The sequence below is a fragment of the Prionailurus bengalensis genome, chromosome C2 (assembly GCF_016509475.1).
Source record: "Prionailurus bengalensis isolate Pbe53 chromosome C2, Fcat_Pben_1.1_paternal_pri, whole genome shotgun sequence".
NCBI lineage: Eukaryota > Metazoa > Chordata > Mammalia > Carnivora > Felidae > Prionailurus > Prionailurus bengalensis.
In genome coordinates this window covers 76,277,132-76,297,649 of record NC_057350.1, presented here as the reverse complement: position 1 = coordinate 76,297,649, position 20,518 = coordinate 76,277,132, and the positions used below count along the sequence as shown (strand labels likewise).

General features: G+C 41.5%; 1 protein-coding gene across 2 annotated transcripts in view; it reads right to left on the bottom strand.

Moving 5' to 3' along the window:
• The window catches only part of FGF12 (fibroblast growth factor 12), a 559,298-nt gene that overhangs the window by 366,442 nt on the left and 172,338 nt on the right, over positions 1 to 20,518 (bottom strand). The window contains exon 1 of one of the 2 annotated variants that reach the window (XM_043594580.1): positions 8,224 to 8,387. The exons of the other annotated variant lie outside the window; for it this stretch is intronic. Within the exon in view, the coding sequence (XP_043450515.1) occupies positions 8,224 to 8,314 (91 nt within the window). The 5' untranslated portion in view covers positions 8,315 to 8,387. Of the gene's footprint in view, positions 1 to 8,223; positions 8,388 to 20,518 lie in introns of those variants that run through there. 2 annotated transcript variants of the gene reach the window in all.

Here is a 20,518-nt window from a genome sequence, read left to right as displayed (position 1 = left end):
GCCTAGTAGTATACCTCTTGCTTGTGTGTGTATATATATATTTCTCCATACTAGGTTTCTAGTGCCTAATGCAGAACATTGCATGCAAACAGCCCTCAAGGAATGCTTGCTAATGTGAAAAAGGACAACCCTTGAAGTCAGAGACATATTTCTTTAACTTTCTGTCCTCAGATGGAGATGAAAGGGAGGGCGAGCAACTGTGAAGGGTAGTTAGTATGACTCAAGTATCCTAGGCTTCCAGAAAATGGCTTCCCTCCTGTCTTTTGCTGTACTTAACCTGGAGTCAGGAAAATGGACTGCTGGCCCCTAACACAGATGAGAGCATTCAGCCCAGCCCAATCACTTCACCATAAAGTAATGCCCTGTTTTTTTCCCCATGCATGCTGCTCTCAGTGTATAAGCTGGGAGAAGAAAAACAATTTTATTTGCATTTCTCCTTGTCTGGCAAAACTGCAGTAGAGATGAGAGCTGCCACGTTGTATCTGTTTTTCAGGTATTGTAATTAGTTCTTTCCTTTCAGGATGTGTTTGAAGATATGTAGTTTTTACATCTCAGGGTATGTAGAAAGGAGAACTGGAGTTCTTAAGAGCCTTGAAATTAAATTACAAGTTTAAAATAATATTCTCAGACATCAATGGAACTTGATTACTTCATTCTTATTTTGGGGGGAAATATAAATATCATTTAAGAAACATGGTACCTGCAAGGCTCCAGACACATGCTAACTTATCAGAAGGATGACAAAACCTCATACCTTGGGATGCTGAACTAATTACCCAAATATTTTAAAAGAAAACCAATACATCTATTGCTTATATATTATAGATGAGGTCATAGAGAAAGTGGAGCCCAAGAATTTACCATTAACTTTATTATTATTATTATTATTATTATTATTATTATTATCATTATTTACATCCAAGTTAGTTAGCATACAGTGCAATAATGATTTAAGGAGTAGAATCCAGTGATTCATCCCCTACATATAACACCCAGTGCTCATCCCAACAAGTGTCCTCCTTTATGCCCCTTGCCCGCTTAGCCCATCCCTCCATGCACAACCCCTCCTGCAACCTTCAGTTTGTTCTCTAAACTTAAGAGTCTCTTATGTTTTGTTCCCCTTCCTGTTTTTATATTATTTTTGCTTCCTTTCCTTTCTGTTCATTTGTTTTGTATCTTAAACTCTACATATAAGTGAAGTCATATGATATTTGTCCTTCTCTGACTAATTTCACTTAGTATAATACACTCTAGTTCCATCCACATTGTTGCAAATGGCAAGATTTCATTCTTTTTGATTGCCGAGTAACACTCCATTGTGTGTGAGGGGGAACATATATATAAATATATATGCCATCTTCTTTATCCATTCATCTGTCGATGGACATTACGGGTCTTTCCATAATTTGTCTATTGTTGATAGAGCTGCTATAAACATTGGGGTGCATGTGCACCTTTGAAACAGCACACCTGTATCCTTTGGATAAATACCTAGTAGTGACATTACTGGATCATAGGGTAGTTCTATTTTTAATTTTTTGAGGAACCTCCATACTGTTTTCCAGAGTGGCTGCACCAGTTTGCATTCCCACCAGCAATGCAAAAAGGTTCCTCTTTCTCTGCATCCTCACCAGCATCTGTCATTGCCTGAGTTGTTAATTTTAGCCATTCTGTGAGGTGGTATCTCTTTGTGGTTTTAATTTGTATTTCTCTGATAATGAGTGATGTTGAGCATTTTTTCATGTGTCTGTTAGCCATCTGGATGTCTTCCTTGGAAAATTGCCTATCCATGTCTTTTGCCCCTTTTGTCACTGGATTATTTGTTTTTTGGGGAGGTGTTGAGTTTGATAAGTTCTCTATAAATTTAGGATACTAGCCCTTTATATGATATGTCATTTGCAAATATATTCTCCCATTTTATCAGTTGCCTTCTGGTTTTGCTGATCGTTTCCTTCGCTGTGCAGACTTTTTACCTTGATGAGGTCTCAATAGTTAATTTTTGCTTTTGTTTCCCTTGCCTCTGGAGATGTGTTGAGTAATTTTAAACTGTCCTTCCTTACTATATCAATCAGGATAGGCCAGGTAACAAATGGTCTTAAAAATCTAAGCTACTTTAGGCTAAAATGAACAAATCAGGAGACTATAGATGCTGGAGAGGATGTGGAGAAGTGGGAACCCTCTTGCACTGTTGGTGGGAATGCAAACTGGTGCAGCTACTCTGGAAAACAGTGTAGAGGTTCCTCAAAAAATAAAAAATAGATCTACCTGATGATCCAGAAATAGTACTGCTAGGAATTTACCCAAGGGATACAGGAGTGCTGGTGCATAGGGGCACTTGTACCCCAATGTTTATAGCAGCACTTTCAACAATAGCCAAATTATGGAAAGAACATAAATGTCCATCGACTGATGAATGGATAAAGAAATTGTGGTTTATATACACAATGGAATACTACTTGGCAATGAGGAAGAATGAAATATGGCCTTTTGTAGCAACGTGGATGGAACTGGAGAGTGTTATGCTAAGTGAAATAAGTCATACAGAGAAAGACAGATACCATATGTTTTCACTCTTATGTGGATCCTGAGAAACTTAACAGAAGACCATTGGGGAGGGCAAGGAAAAAAAAGAGAGGGAGAGAACGAAACCATAAGAGACTCTTAAATAGTGAGAACCAACTGAGGGTTGATGGGGGGTGGGAGGGAGGGAAGGGTGGGTGATGGGCATTGAAGAGGGCACCTGTTGGGATAAGCACTGGGTGTTGTATGGAAACCAATTTGACAATAAATTTCATATTTAAAAAAATCTAAGCTACTTTAAAAAATACTTTAACCTCTCATTTGTGCTAAATGTCCATCATGGATCACATAATGAGGCTCTACTTATTGTAGACACTCAGGGATACAGGCTGATGGAGCCACTGCTTCCTTAAACATCATCAGAAGCTCAGAGCCTGAGGTGAGTTGTGCTCTGGCTGGTAGAGCATTTCATTTGCTAGTCCAAGTCACATGGCCAGCCTAACTCCATAGGAATGGGGTAGTGCCACCCTACAATGTGCCCAAGAGGAAAACCCAAAATATTGAGTGAAAAGTGGCAATGCCTACTATATTTGCACATAGTAGGCACTTGGCAAATTGCTTTTTGAAAGTACTATATGACAAGTGGATTAGTAACAGGCACGAACTTCTTGAATTTTCTGACATTAACACTGAAAACCTCATGTAAAACAATGAAAATTTCTTTGAAAATGAAAGCCATAAGAAAGTTATGGACATTTTGTATATCGCATAATTCTTTTCATTTTAAAGTTTTTAAACATTTATTTATTTTTGAGAGACAGAGAGAGGCAGAACATGAGCAGGGGAGGGGGAGGGAGAGAGAGAGAGAGAGAGAGAGAGAGAGAGAGAGAGAGAGAGAGAGATACAGAATCTGAAGCAGGCTCCAGGCCCTGAGCTGTTTGTTAGCACAGAGCCTGACACAGGGCTCAAACTCACAAACTTCAAGACCATGACCTGAGCTGAAGTCAGATGTTCAACTGACTGAGCCATCCAGGCGCCCCTGTATATTGCATAATTCTTATTCATTGTACTCACTGGAGCAACATTTAAATAGGAAGAATTTTAACATTATGACATAAAAACCAGCTCAAAGAAAGATTTTACAACAAAGATAATTGCCACATATAAATCATCAATTAATTATTTTTTAGTGAAGTTTTCCAAGATTAGATAAATGAAGGCAGTGACACACTGAAATCGCCCATGTTTCTTAACTAAAATAAAGTGAACAACTGAGTACATTGCTTCAAGAGGTAAGTTTTGCCATTTGTTTTTAATTAGGTGGATTTCTGAAGACTGAATTAGAATCTAAAATATTCTCAATTTATAAATAAATTATTTTCATTTCTCCAAATTTTGGATGTGACCCACATCCTTGAAGAAAAAGTAAAGAGAGTAAAGGACTACATACTCCCAAGCAAAGCAGAGAGAAGTTGAAAACAACTGTGTAATGCTATCTTTGTTGAGGATCCCTTCCTGAGAAATGGGCTTAAAACAATGACCACATTGCAACCAAATTCAAGATCACCTGACTGTCTTGTACAGTAGTTAAACCCTAAATCTCTTAGATATACATTAGCTGATGTAAACTGAATGTAAGCAGGCAAATTTAATTTAGATGGTGGTGCTATATTTGAAAGTAAGGGCATGACTGGGTTTTACTTTTGTGTGTTCATTAGGATTGATAAATTACTTTTGCCTGGAGTGTTTCAATCCCACACCAAAGCTACTTGATGTGATTGTACAGCTCAATGTCTGGACATCTGGTAATCCTCTGTGCCACCAGGCTGAGGCAGCCCCTAATTGACAGGATATCACGGGAGAGTTATGACTGTGTACAGAAGGAGGAGAGGCCAATGGCTGCTTTTCTGGAACAGCTGAGGGTGATAAGACAAGCACAGTGTTGTCCCTCTCTTGTGGTATGAGTGTGCACACCCACAGGTATACACACTTATTTTCCTACTATTGTGGGCACCCACTACCAAAAGTGCTGCCATCCTCTGTCAGGTTGATACCTAAGACAGCCTTCTTGGGAGTCTGGTCGTTAGGACGGGAATCCTTCTTTCATTGGTTTTTCCTACCAAAGTGATGAGAAACCTTTCCTTGATAGAATGCTTCTGCTTTCCTCCCAACTAGATCTTGAGAGGAAAGGGAGCAGTCATTCAAGCTATTGTTTTAATGTCTACTCTTCAGTGAGCTTATGTTTCTTTGTAAAGATCCCAAATCTAGGGAAAAATGAATCTACTTCCCTCTCCCTTCAAACTAAAATCTTAGCATTTTCCAGGTTAATAGAAATGTCATATACTCTAAGCAGAATTGTTTAGAATTTTATTTTATTGTTTTTTTTACATTTATTTATTTTTTGATAGATAGAGAGAGACAGAGCACAAGTGGGGGAGGGGCAGAGAGAGAAGGAGACACAGAATCCAAAGCAGCCTCCAGGCTCTGAGCTGTCAGCACAGAGCCCAATGTGGGGCTCAAACTCACAAACAGCAAGATTATGACCTGAGCCAAAGTCGGATGCTTAACTGACTGAGCCACCCAGGCACCCCTGGAATTTAAACTTCTTAATGTTCTTTCAATAGATAGGCTCCCCATGCTTAAAAAAATATATCACTGATTTTGAGAAATGGAAAAAAAAGATCATAAGATACCAGGAAAAAGCCATAAACAACCCACTTAACCTTGTCTAAGATTGTTTTCTATTTGATATCTCATACTATCTACATCCTACTGAAGTAAAAGGATTTATAAACTAATATAATGGATATATTAGGCAAGATTAATATTTGGTACTATAGAGGAAAGACAGGAGCAATAAAACATTTTAATTATACTAAGAAGCTCAAAAGTTACTAATGATCATTTTGTATTTGTTTAACTCCATTTATTTAATGAAACCTAAATAAATTATTGAAATGTTTGCAATTCCAAAAATGCAGCAATCCATTAGAGGAAGGGATTGAACTTTTAACTTCTTAAAACAAATTATGCCACTCCTCCCCTGTGGCCCTTACTTCCCTCAGCTGTAAAATAATGGGGAAGATGTTACTGGTGTAAAACTTTGTACTCCATTCTGACACAGTTCAAAATATTATTATATTTCTTTTTAGGTAAGTTGAAAAAAATTAATATTGGGCATTCCAGTTCTATTCTTATAAACTTGTTCCATGAAAATGTATCTGATGTCTTTACCTCAATGTATTCACACACTGGGAATAAAAACATTTCACATGGAATTGCTGTGATGCCATGCTAATGGTACAAGTCACATGAGTGAAATCATGTTAAAATGGAGCACAATAATAATAATAATATCTAAAATATACTGAGCACATTATATATGGTAGACTCAAAGTTCTTAGAATAATGTCTGGCATAAAGTAAGAGTTCAACAAATCTTTAGCTATTCTCAGCTTACTTAATCTTTACCACAACCCAAGAGGTACGTACTATTACCATAGTAATTAACATTTATGCATAAATTGAGGAATGGCAAGGTCAAGCATGTTATCCAAGATCATAACCCAAGAAAGGCCACAATCAAACAACAGCAATGTAGTTCCCAGAAACAATCTCTCAGTAACTCTGTATATTATCTGTATATTATTATATTATTATCTATATATTATCTCTGTATATTATCTCTCTCTGTGGAAAAGTTATGAAGGAACCTTCATCTTCACTACTTGTTACTAAACCATTTTACAAAAAACATGTTGGAGTGATCATCCCCTAAACTAACCAACCACCCCACTAAGTAAAAAAGCATATAAAGAAATAAAGTGCAACAGTTTTCAAGGGTTGCATGTTAAATCTTTTAAAACAAGATATAGGAACCAGGCTAGAGCTATTATTTCCACTTTTTCCAGATTAAAATACTTAGGATTCTTAGTAATTTTATTAAGACTGCTTTATAACTAAGTCTTCTGACTCTAAGTGTCATGATTTTACAACAACCTATGCTGCCCCATCACATATGTTATCACTTCTATTTGGATCTGTTACTATTTGAGAAACTGACTCTGAATATAAATTAATATGTTACCTATTTTTACGCAAGGTAGCACCTTGTCATTATTACACACCATATATACTTAAACTTTTTCACATCCAGAAAACATATATCCAAGTTGCAATCTATGTGTTATTTAATGTGAACAAGGAAAACTGAAATAAACATACATCTTTACCGGCTTCCTGAGATATGTATTTTCAAAATATGAAATTTCATCATCAAGCATACTAATTTAAAATATAGCAGTTGGATATCATTGAGCACTTATAAATATGGTGGCAAAAAAGACTGTAAATAATCTTATGAATTCAACAAAAGTAAAAATATAAGATCTCATTGTGATTGTATTTCAAAAGTGTATATTCTCATATTTCACATATAAATTACCTAATTAGTTCTTTTAAAATAGTTTTACTTTTCATTTAGAGTGGTGAGTGGCCAGAAAGTCAAAATTTTAGGGAAAAAATGAATGAAATCTATATATATTCTAATCTTTCCAAATATAATCTTTATAGTTCCAGAACAGGGTGAAAATAGGGAGGTAACCAAATGAATCAGATCCCCCAGAATAGCATACGAAGTTTTAAACATGAAGCCTATTATAATATTGTTAAATTGTTGAACATTAAAGTTACTGGCAATTTATGGGCAAAACAAATTATTTCACAAAGAGACACTTGCCTAGACATAATAAGGGCACCTGTCCTCTCCTCACACCCCACCCCCATTTTGTAAAGAAAACCAAAAGACACAAAAACTAGATTAGCAGTCGAAAGGTTAGTAGACATAATCATATTAAACGATACTTACACCTTAAAAAGAGACAGAGAGATGCACAAATCAAAGTGTGGTGAAAGAGCACCGCGTTTGCAGGGTTTCATCAGAAGAGAATTTCACTTACTTGATTTTAGCTTAGTTCTTTCTTTCTTTCTTTCTTTCTTTCTTTCTTTCCTTCTTTCCTTCTTTCCTTCCTCTTTTTTTTTTTTTCATTTAAATTCTAAATTTTTCAGGTCATTAAAAGGGTCTGATTTTCTTTCTTTCCCTCCCTGGGCCTTTCCTGAGGGACCCGGTTGGTTAAACCCAGGGCTAATTGAGACTCTCCTGTTTCAGTACCGAGGACAGAAATTGTTTGGTCTCCAGGGCAAAGCTACTCTCCGACTAAGGCCAGATGTCTACTTCTCCGACAAGAAAAGAAAAATAAAAGATACCTGCCTCGCCAGCCACCTGTTTAAAAGTCCCCTCTCCTGTCGAACGCATCAGCAACTTCTTAAGAGGAGACACTGAGCAACTCCAAGTCGCACACCGCCCTTACAAGTCACAAGGAGAGAGCCGCGAGGAAGTGCAAAAGCAGGTCAGTTTATAAGCACCCCTCGAAAAGAGACCCGCGGTTCCAGTCCAGGCGCTCAGCGAGAGCTAGAGCGTTCTACAAAGCGCAGATGACTTCGGGGATTAGGAAAAAACACCCCCAAAGACAAAACCGGCGGCCGGGGCCTTTCTCTCGCCCCACTAGGGAACCGCCTTCCTTCTCCCACTGACAGCGCGGAATAAAGGAAGGGAGCCGAGCGCAGAGGGAGCCAAGGGGGAGGAAGGGGTGGGGTGGGGGGCATCTGCAGCGTTTTAAGGCCGAGGAAAGAACATTTTCTCACCACTTAGGCTGTTGCTGGACCTCAGGCTCCTTCCACAGAGACACTGCAGCATATGCACTCCTTTCTTCAAAGAAAGCTCAAGAATCTTCATGGAGAGGCGCGCGTGTGGGGTTCGTCAACTCCCCGCCCACCTCCGCTAATTGTCCAACCAAAAGGCCGCCTGTCTTCGGCAGCCGGGTCCGGAGTCCATGGTGCGCGCGTCCCAGGTGGACAGGGAGCTGGGGCTCTGGTCAGGAGCGCGGCGGGCGCCGCGGCCGGGCTGGGAGGGAGGAGGCAGTGCCGCTCCGCTGGGGGCAGCCCGGGGTTGGGGGGGGGGGGGGGCGGGGGACGGGCGGCTCGGCCACACCCCAGTAAGCTCGAGCGTGATACTTTGGGACTTCCCGAAGGAAGCTGCTGGGCTGCGGGAGGGAGGGAGGGTGAGTGAACGGGCCACGCGGGGGGACGTCACGGTGGCTCCGTGGCCCTTCCAGGGGCCGGCGCCCGGAGGCACGAGGACGGGGTCCCGCGTCGGCCCTGGCCCTCTGGGTCTGGCGGTGAGCCTGGGGCGCCCGCCCGCCTCAGTACCCCAGCAGTGCCGGGCTGCAGGGCGCCGAGAGGGGCTCCGCGGGGCCCGGCCGAGCTAGCCCGGAAGGCAGCGCTCCCGCGGGCTGCGCTCCTGCCGACGGTGACTCCAGCGTGGGAATCCGGCGGAAGGGAAGCGCCCGCAGGAAGGGCTGGACCCTGGAGGCTGCGGGAGCGTCAGAAGCGACTCCAGGGAACTGGCGGGGGGCGGGGGGGGGGGGGCGCTGGGGAGGTGGGGATGTGGAATAAAGAAAGCTCTTGGGTGCGAGCCATGAGAGCGCATGTGTGCCTAGGCGCAGCGCGGATGTGGGAGTCTGGACACCTGGATTTTCTGATCCGGGCTCTGTGACCTTGGGTAAGTCACATACCACCCTGGGCGCAGAGTGGGGAAGAGGGTGTGGAATAGAGAACTGGCAACTTCATGATGTCTCCTTGGCCTCCAGTCTTCTGAAAAAGCTCTAGCACAGGTGAGTGGGGAGGCAAGTGCTGCGAGGGCGAGGGGAGTGACTGGGTGGGTAGAGGAAGGCCAGAAGGAAGGCAAGGCCACAGGTGCAGACTGGGAGGCAGATGAGGCGGGAAATTTGAAAACAACAGCACTTCGCTTTGGTGCGATATTCTGGTAGGTTGACTTGGCGAACTGACGCCAAAGATGACCAGTGAGCTTCCCTGTGGGTCTACAGGTCTCGATTTTTTTTTCATCAGCCACCCCTTTGGCTTTGTTTATTCTCAGAGGCCGTCAGTGCCCCTTTGGAAGTCTTGTGAGTGAAGCATACAAAGAATGTTGGCTATGGGACCAGACTCCACCCTATCTGGAACCTCAGGGCAAGAAGAGACCTGAGAGGACACAGCAATACAGTGAGCAGTTCAGGTGCTGGAGACAGGCAGCCTATATTCAAATTCCTACTCTAGCTGTGTGACCTTGAACAAATTACTCAACCTCTCTGTGCCTCAGTTTCCTTATCAATAAGAGAGTTGATAAATAGCATTTACCTTATATACCTTATAGATAATAATAGCATCTATCTTGTTGAAGATTAAAAAAAAACTTGATATAAAGTAAACGTCATAATAGTGTTAGCAATTATTACTTAGCCCCTCACCTGTAGGTTTTTTGGTGACTTTCACTTTCCAAGGATCACCAGTGTCTATACCAATATTAGCATTTCTGCTTGAAAGGTTCAGATAATAGAGAACAACCAACTCCCCAGATAGTTCATTGCACAAAAGCTGTTAGAAGATTTACCCTGACATCGAACCAAAAACATACTACATTTTCTTTCCATCCATTGTTCCAAAGCCACTGGCTGGTTACCTCTTCCCTGCAAAGGAGTAAGAATGGTTTTCATCACCCCTTTCTTCTTTCTTTTCTCTAGGCTAAACCTGATTTACAGTTCCTGTGATGTTCCCTAAAGGTTGAAGCTTAAGGTTGAAGTTCCCTGGAGAAATACTCATTCAAAAGCCTCTTCCTTTTTCCTCTCAAAGATGATGGATGAAAGCCAGGACATCTGGAGGGCCTTTTGAGCTAATAGCCACTGCTGGCTCCACATTCTCTAAACTCATTTCATAATAGAGCTCTAGCAAGGTCATTTGGGGCGGTTCCAAAACTTAAGGCCTTCCTTCTAGTCACCTCTTAGCCGCATTGTTCAGTGGGATCACCAAAGCTCTGTGGGCTCCAAGGTCCTTGAAGATCTTGCTAAAGCCACAGCATTGTTATCACCGGGGAAGTTCTAAAGCCCCAGGCAACCTGGGCCATGGCCTTTGTCTTTCCAGTCTCTTTGGGAATTAGTGAGTAACTTGGCCCATCTGGGGATTCTGCCCATAGAAATTCCCCATGGAGGGAGAGGCAATTAACAAAAGGAAAACATCTAAAAATATCCCTTCATGCCGCACACGCAGAGGCAGAGAGTTTTCCCGTAGAGCTCTCCTGCTCTGGAACCCAATGCTGAGAGCTGTTTCTTTACTTTGAGGGAAATGCTATTCCTTGAAATGTAGTAACGGTTTAGCATAAGCCTCAAGGAACTTGAGCAGAGTGAGCAGGTCCATGTGTGATTTAGAAGGCACCTGACCTCTGGAGCACCAATTTCCTTATTTATGAGACTCTCTCTCTTCCAGGCAAGGCTGTTGCAAGGATTCAGTGAGGGGAAACGTGACAGTGCTTTAGATATTCTATCATCTTTGCAAGAAGAGGCTCTATCACCACTGGGTGATCACCACCAAGGGTTCTAGGTGCTCCTTAATGGTCACACTAAGTGGCTCTTCTATTTGATGATATGAAGAGTTTACTTGTGAATCTTCCCTCTCCTCAAGAGAATTGCAAACTCTTAGAAGGCAAGGCAGGAAAGCTAACTCCAATACAGTTCGTTCGTATTCAAATGGCCTGCTGCTGTCTAATTTAAATGACAGTGGTTCTTGTGGTCAAGTGTATTCATCGCAAAGAAAAGGGATCATCACAGTATTTGAAAAAACAAACCTGGGATCACATTTATAGATTTTTGTTGTTGTTGTTATGGAACTCTCAGATGAGTTCAGATTAAACCAAAGAGAGCACATAACATTTTAATGCAAAATATTTTCCTAGTATATATTATGGACTTTTGATCAAAGTAAGTACAAAAGGGAATGGATCACTGGAGCTTTATTACTTAGACTTAGGGGTTTTTTTTGTTTGTTTATTTGTTTTTTAAATAAAGATTCCTCCCCTTATCTGGTCTTTGATTTACATGTTTGTTAAAGTAACTCCTAAGGTGACATCAGGTTCAAGTTAGGCACATATTTTAGTCTTCCTAAAAGTACCTTGGGCAGTACTTAAGGAGAACTCATTTCTGCATGTACCATAACATCCAAAAACAGGACAAAACAAAAACAAAGAGGAGCAGCCATGAGCACAATGGATGGTAGGAAAGTGGCACATTTTAGTTTCAGAAAAACTTCCACATTCTCTATGTATTATTATTATGTAAGCCAAAATCAAATTTTTTACTTGCAAACATATTTTTTATTTTAAATTCAAGATATATTACTACATAATGACCAAATTTTAAATTATGTTATCTGCTTCTAATTAAGATTTTTAAAGTTAGGCATTCTCTCTATTTTCTTATTGACTTTGGGCCAGCTCTGGCAAGTGACTCACTAGTGTGGTTTCAAAATGAAATAATTTATCACTTTCTGAGAAGGACTGGAAAATCTGGTATATAATGATAGGTGAACTTGTTTAAATTCTTAGTATCTAAATTTTTCCTTTCTATAGTTATTTACTCATAGTTTGTAGGAATTCATATTTGTGGGAGTTCTGAGATTTTTAAGTGGTCATTTATCTGAGATATTTTTTGTTCATATTAAATAGGAATCTATTGACTCTTGGCATCAGCTGTGCAATTAATCAGTATATTTATCTGCTTGGAAGACTACACTGAGTTAGTAATCACATATTCAGAATTTTGCCAGGCCCCAAAAGTTTTAATGAGTATATTAATGGCAAAACGTCTATTGAACGGAAAGCAACTTTATTTTCACAGAGAAGCCAAACCAACACAGAAACTTAAAGATAAAGACCAGTATGATAGCTAACATAGTACTTTTGGTCTTTGTTACATGTACAGTCCATTGACTACCAGGCCTGTATCTCACGTCTTAGAAATACCTTCAGGTCCAATTTTGATAGGCAATTACCACACATTAAATGTTTGCATTCCCCCCAAATTCATATTTTGAAATTCTAACCCCAAAAAATTGGGAAGTGGAGGCTTTCGGAGGCTTTACCTTCATGAATAAGATTAGTGCCCTTATAAAAATGCTGTGGGAAGCTCTCTCTCCCCTTTGACCATGTGAGGACACAGTGACAAGACAGCCACAAATGCACTAGGATGTGGGTCCTCACCCGACACCAGATATACTGGTGGCCCTGATCTTGGAATTCCCAGCCTCCAGAACTGTGAGAAATAAATGTTCATCATTTAAGCCACCCAGTATATGGTATTTTCTTGGTAGAATCAACCTTATTACATAATGTGGCAAAAACAGTCACTAGTAGCTAGCTTACTTTATTACTGACATGCATGGCCCAAATATGTTTAACTATAGTAAAATCTTGGATTGCGAGGAACTTGTTCTGCGAGTGTTCTGCAAGATGAGCAAACATTTATAATAAATTCTAACTTGATAAATGAGCAATGTCTTGTTATGCAAATAATACACGATGCCAAACATCATGTGATCACAACTGAGCCAATCGTTCTTGAAATTAGCTTCGATATATGAGTGCTTTGGACTACAAGCATGTTTCGGGAACAAATTATGCTCACAAACCAAGGTTTTACTGTATTTTTAAAAGATGACATACATTGGGGTTTTTATTTTTGTTATTTTCTTCCTCTTGTTCTTTTTTGTTTGTTGTTCTTCTCCAAAATTTAATTTTGAAATAAATTTAGACTTCTAGAAAAGTTGTAAGATTATAGAGTTCATGTATACTCTTCACCTAACTTCTTCTAATGTTAATAACTCACATAACCAGTGTACAATTATCACAGCTGAAAATTCACACTGGTACCATGCTATTACATAAACTGCAAACTTTTCTGAAATTTTACTAGTTTCCCCCCACCCCATCCTCCAAGATCCAACTAAGACCCACCTTGCATTTAGTTGTGTCTTCTTAGTCTCCTTCCATTTATGACAGTCTCTCAGGACTTTTTGCCTTTCAGGACTTTGACACTTATATTAATATTAGTCAAATATTTTTGTGGAATTTCTTTCAATTTGGCTTTGTCTGATACTTCTTAATGATTAGTATAAGGTTATTCATTTTGGCATGAAGGTCACATTAGCTATGTTCTTTCCTTCTCAATTCATCATTATCAGGGGCTACATGATATCAACTAGTGATACAATACGAATCACTTGGTTAAGGTAGTGTCTGCTAAGTTTCTACGCTATAAAGCTACTTTTTAAATTTTTTATAGTTGATAAATCTCTTGAGAAGAAACTTTGAGGCTATGTTTGTACCCTGTTTCTCCTCAAACTTTCATCCACTGATTTGGTGGATCTTGCTTATAGCAATTATCATTGCACTGTGTAATTGCATAGCATTACACAGTGACTTTGTATTTTCCTCATTCCTTCTATACAAATGGGAGTTCTTCTGTGAGATCTGTACCTCCTCCTCTTCTTATTTGTTTATTCAATTATTTATTTATATCAGGATGGCCTCATGGATATTAATTCTATGGGTCATAATTCAATACTATCATTTTGTGGCTCAAATTGTCCCAGCTTTACCTATTGGGAGGTCCTTCTGGTTGGCTCCTACGTCTTTTTATTGAGGAATTCCTTAATTTTCTGGCACCACAAGATGTTCCAGGTTTATTTTTTATTTTTCCTGCCCCAGCTCAGGAATCAACTAATTCTCTAATAAGCCCTAGTTCTTTTTATTGGAAAATAGTGTTTAGAAACCAAAATCCAGGTGCTAAGTGTGCTCATTGTTACTGGGATGTTCATTGCTCCTAGGCTCTCTTGGTGGAGAGAGCCAGGAAATATATGTATGTACAAACTCATACATCATATTTGCTGGGGCGCCTGGGTGGCGCAGTCGGTTAAGCGTCCGACTTCAGCCAGGTCACGATCTCGCGGTCCGTGAGTTCGAGCCCCGCGTCGGGCTCTGGGCAGATGGCTCAGAGCCTGGAGCCTGTTTCCGAATCTGTGTCTCCCTCTCTCTCTGCCCCTCGCCCGTTCATGCTCTGTCTCTCTCTGTCCCAAAAATAAATAAACATTGAAAAAAAAAAAAAAGTTAAAAAAAAAAAAGTCTTGCATGAATTTGGATTCTTACCAGCAATATATGAGAATGCCTATTTTCCCACAGCCTCACCAACAGAATGTATTGTCCTCCTTTTTTATTTTTGTCAGTTTTTTTGAAATGTTGTCTTCATCTGCATATCTCTAATTATAAGGACATTTGAACATTATTTTCATTTAAAAGCTTATATTTTTGCAAGAAATTGCTGCTCCTGTTATTTGCTAATTTTTCTATTGGAAAAAAACTCCACTTTTTTTTTTTTTTTTTTTTTTTCGGGTCTCCCACCCTTGCTCTAGCATTCTTGGCTATGATCTACAATAGCAGCTGAAAAACTCCACTTTTAAAAGACCGATATTTACCACCAGGGAGGGAACCGAAATAAAACTATATTAAATTAATTTTTTTTTTAAATGTTGAGGTAGGGGTTCAAAACAAGGTCATTGTCACTGGGAAAACAGTGTAAAGTTTCCAAATAACATTTAACCCATTCACTCATCCACCCACCCTCCCCACAAGTATTTAGAAACTAAAATTAACTCCTTTCCCTAAAAAGCTAGTCAAGGAAGAGAGATATGTAAACTATAAGTGTACTGGTAATACTGCAGAGTTCAGTAAAGTTACAAAGAATGGGTAAATTCATCTGTCTTTTGAGGGTAAGAAGCAAGCACTCAGTAAAAGCTTCATATACTTTAAGAAACTGGAGCTGAATGGAAGGAGATAACTCTCATTGAAATATACAACGTCCAGTGCTTAATAAATGCTACTACTTTACTTTCTAGCCACGCTTAATAGGTACTGCCTCCACTAAAGAACAAACTCTGCTTAGAAAAGAACAGCACCCAGAATTCAGACTCTATATACCTCCACCTCTGACCTATGTTCCATCACATCACTATTACTTACAGGGCATTTAACGTAGGTACATCTTATCTTAACAGACTCAACAGGCAATGAATGATGTTACTTTTGTAGGACTTTTCTGATAAAACCTGCTGATATCTGGTTGATGATTAGCACTTCCAGGCATTTTTCTCCAACCTTCCCACCCCCAGACCCCAATCTTCAAAGAAAGAATACTTCAAGATTTGCTGCTACAATCAGGCATTTTCCATTCTCTTCTAACAGCCCTTAAAACAAGTTGTTTTGAATAAATGCAAAGTTTGTCATCTATAAGAAAAACTTAAAGGTAAGCTCTCTGAGTCACAGAGAAGGAAAATATTTCTACTTTGTCATAGCCAAGCATGAGTTATTTATTGTGAGAATTTTGAAATCAGTCAATCCAAGATAGTTAATACTGGAAAATTTCAAGGAAGTACTGTTTGCTTATTAATCAAAATTCATTACTGAAATGGGGCACAATTCCAAATAGGTGTTCTCACTTCCATCACCTGAACACATCTCTAACTTTAAAAATCCCACACATTCTTTCAGACCTACCACAAATGCCACAATGCTCTCTCGAGGAAATTTTTTTCTGAACACTATAGTTCCTCTAATATAAAACTTACTTTATTCTGCCTGCACACATATATCTTCTCCAAGAGATTGTAAGCCCCTTTATCTACAAATTTAGGTACTATAACTTTCATTTTTTAATGTCTTGAGTACCTAGAACATGTAATAAATAATTTGTTTACTAAATATTGATGGAATGAAATTAAATTAACATTTAAAAATAAATATTAATGCCTATTAAATATTGATGAAGTGACATAAAATGGGGACTGTTTTTGTGGATTTTTCATTTGGGAAAACTGTATATTAACTTAAAATTTTAAAATGTGGTAAAGCCCCTCCCTAAGGAATGTGGTGAAAACCTCAAGACAAGGTGCACGTGCACGATATTCCTCATAACTCTGTAACATAGACCACCCATTCAGACTGTATGTTACCACATATGGGAGATAAGGAAGCAAGAATTATACAAAAAGCAACCCCTGCTCCACTCAGGGCTCAGGCTTTTGGTTCCTAGCCCACTGAACTGGTGCTGGCATGAATAAAGTTGCTTCATGGAAAGAAAAGCCTCAGTGTCCTGACTCTCTGTGTGTGACTCACTGCTACATTTCGTGGGGGCTCATCTGGGATGCAGAGACAATGTTTCACCTCCCTTGTCACTGGGGCACAAACCTTGGAGCACCTGGAGAGGTGACCTCGCCTAGCACCAGCAGACTGCTTGATCCATAGGAGCCTAGCCCCTCCCGGCAGGCTGGGGCAGGGGCCCTGGATGCACAAAGGAACCTAGTGAGGCCCAGGAACCAGCTCACAGAGCCACCCATCAGACTGGTAAGAACCCAGGTTCGTTTTGGTAGACCTGCCCCTAAGTGGCAGAAGGGAATCCTGATCACCTCCCAGATTTGCCTGATAGTTCCATAAGGAACGAAACCACAACTCCATGGTGACTGGCACTGGGCAGCAGGCTGGAGTCACTATGTGACTGTGTGTGAATGAGACAGACAGTGGAAAGTTTCTGACCTGACCAGTGGGCCGAATCGAGTGTTGAATCCCAATCCGTGGTTCCCTGGCAACCTCATATGGCTTAGGGTGGTGTCAGACTTCCTCAGGAGTCTGATCTGGGTCAGGGCTTGATACTGAACCTACCATTACTAAGAGGTGCCTGAAATATCTCCAAGAGGAGATTGGCAAGAAATAGATGAAACGAGTGTGCGTCCTCTCCAAATTTGTCCCTCCCTTCCCCCTTTTTCCTCTCTTGCGAATGATAGTTGTCTGTTAGGTGGAGGAAACGGGAGGAAAGCAGAGTAAACTGATTCTCCTAAAGTGTATGTTAAGAAATTTCAAAAAGGGATATTCAGAAGATTATGGTGTAAAATTAACCCCCAGAAAGCTCCAGACATTCTGTGAAATTTATTGGCCATCATACAGGGTGGGCTAGCACGCTGAGGGCTCACTTGATAAGGAAATAGCTGAGTGTTCAGGGTCATTGTGGAGGATCCAGGCTACCCTGACAAATTCCCTTACATTGACTGTTGGCAAGACCTGGTTCTATCCTGGCTGCCTTGGCTAAAAGTCTGCATTGAAAAGAACTGTAAAGTTAGAATGGCTCATGTCATGGCTTCCTCCAAATGCTGGCCAAAAACTGAAAAACCCATTCTGTCAGGAGAGCCTGGGGAGCCTCCAAGCCATATGCCCCACTGTACCCCTCACTGCCACCTGCACCTCCAGCCGCCCTGGTTGCTGAAATCCCACCAGAGCCTGTCTTTAGTTCCAAGGCCTTGCCACCTCTAGCAACACCGGCTTCTCAGGATGTGACGGTTTGCCCGGACCACCATCCCTAACCTCATACACCCATCCCAGAAAGCAATTAGGTCAGACCAGCAGAGATAGTCCCTCCCTGCAGCAACACCGGAGACCCCTACAGATTTCAGGACGACCAGATCTGAGGAAGCCAGCCCTTTAACACTATATAACTTCTAAATTGGAAGCACCATATTCCCTCTTATATGGAGAAGCCCCAAGCTATGATTGAACTAATGCAGTCCATAATTGAAACCCATAAACCTGCCTTGATGGACTGCCACCAACTACTCCCGACCCTCTTCGACATGGAGGAGCGTCACCAAATTACCCAGGCAGTCCTAAAATGGTTAGAGGAGAATATCCCGGCTGGGATGCTAGAAAACCCAAGCTTATGCTCAGGCTCACTTCCGTGGGTAGGACCCCAAATGGGACCCAAATGACTCAAACGTAGATGGAGGGCTTGCAAGGACTGAACAGTATCGAGAAGCCCTTCTAAATGGCAAGAAGGAAAGGAAGAAAAGGCCGTAAATATGAGTAAAACGTCAGAAGTGCTCGAGGGACCCAAAGAGAGCCCAAGCCAGTTCTATGAGAGACTATGTGAGGCATTTCATCTCTACACCCCTTTTGATCCAGAGGCATGCATTAACCAGTGGATATTCAAGGCAGATTCCATAGGTCAGGCCCAAGGAGGGGGGACATCCAGTGCAAGCTGCAAAACCTAGAGGGTTTTGCCAGCATGAAGGCCAGTCAGTTGCTAGAAGTAGCAACTAAAGTGTTTGTCAACCATGACCAGGCAGCATGGAGGGAAGAATGCCAGAAGATGTGGAAAAAGTCAGATTTGTTAGCTGCTGCCTTGGTGGAATAGTCAGAAGGCTCCTGGAAAGATGCCCTGCAGGGACTGGGCTGGGGCCTAAAAGGGGAATGGTGGGGAAGATCATCTTGCCTAGGACCAAAGTTAGGATGGAATCAGTGTGTTCATTGTCATCAGGAGGGCCACTGGAAAAATGAGTGCCCCCTGTGGCTGGGTAATTCTCAGTGGGGTCCCAAACAGAAAGAAAGAGGCCATGTGGTCCAGGGCTGGTAGCAACCAGCATCATGATCTCATGGAGCCTCCAAAGATGATTTTGTGGGACAAACAACCACCAAGGACTGTGAGGAGGACTAGGACAGACTGAGCTCTATTTTGTTAGGCCCCCAAGAACCTATGATCCAAATGAATGTGGGAGGCTAACTCATCAACTTCATGGTAGATACTGGGGTGGAACATTCAGTGGTGTTCCAACCTGTGGACCCCCTCTCACAGAGACAAGTTACCATTGTGGGAGTCATGGGTAATCGGACACGCTGTCTTTTCCTGCTGCCTTGGTGATGAAATTTATGTGGCCGTAAAGTCCTCTATGAATTCCTGTACCTCTCTGACTGCCCCATGGCTTTAATGGGCTGGGACCCATTAGGAAAGAAGCAGGCCCAGAAAAATTTCAACTCCCACAGACAAGCTGCTCTGACCCCATGAAAGCTGGAAGCAAAGATTATGACTCTCACAATTCTCCAAGGGGAATAATGTTGTTTCTACATTCTCATGGAGGACCCACAACAGGGACCTGAGCTGCCCTTCAGAGTACCAGGGGTGTGGGCTGAGGACAACCCACCAGGACTGGCCCAGAACATACCTCCCGTAATTGCAGAACTAAAGCTAGGGGGCACGGCCCATCAGCCAAAAACAATATTTCATCCCTTTTAAGGCACAGATGGGGATACAGAAGCACCTGGAGAGACTTCTAAAATAGGGGATCCTCCAACCCTGTTGGTCACCTTGGAACACATCTCTCCTACCAATCCAGAAGCCAGGCACCAATAACCATCAGCTGGTCAAAGACCTGTGCACAATAGACCAGACTACCATCACCCTGCACCTGATTGTCCCAAACCCATACATTCTCTTGGGTCTTATCCCCACCAAAAGTGCCTTCTTCACATTCCTACACCTCAAAGATGCTTTCTTCTGCATCTGCCTGGCCCTCTAGAGTCAACCAATCTTCGCCTTCCAGTGTGAGAATCCTGAAAAAGGTGACAAGGGCCAGTTCACTTGGACCAGATTGCCTCAGAGGTTCAAAAGCTCCCCAACTATTTTCAGTACTGCATTAGCCTCAGAGCTAAGAGCCTTCCCAGTGGATCAACATGGTTGTGTCTTGCTTCAGTACATAGATGATTTACTGCTGGCTGGAAGGTCCCAGGAGGATTGCATGGAAGGAACTCGGCAGCTCCCTACCCTCCAATGGGAGACTGGCTACAAGGTCTCAAGGAAAAAGGCCCAAATCTGTCAAAAGAAAGTCAAGTACCTTGGCTTTCACCTCTCCCAGAAGTAGCATCAACTCGGCCCAGAGACAAAAACAGGCTATTTATTCGATCCCAGTCCTATGGGCCTGACATCAGGTTTGGGAGTTTCTCGGGGCCACAGGTTTCTGTAGAATCTGGATACCTAACTTCTCAGTCTTGGTAAAACCCCTTTATGAGGCCACAAAGTGTAGAGAGCAGGAACCTCTGTTATGGGAGCAAGTACAGCAAAGGGCCTTTGCAGATATCAAATGGGCCCTCACCAACACACTTGGTCTGGGGCTCCCAGACACGTACAAGTTCTTCTTGTACGTTCATGAACATACTGGCATTGTGGTAAGAGTCCTACCCCAA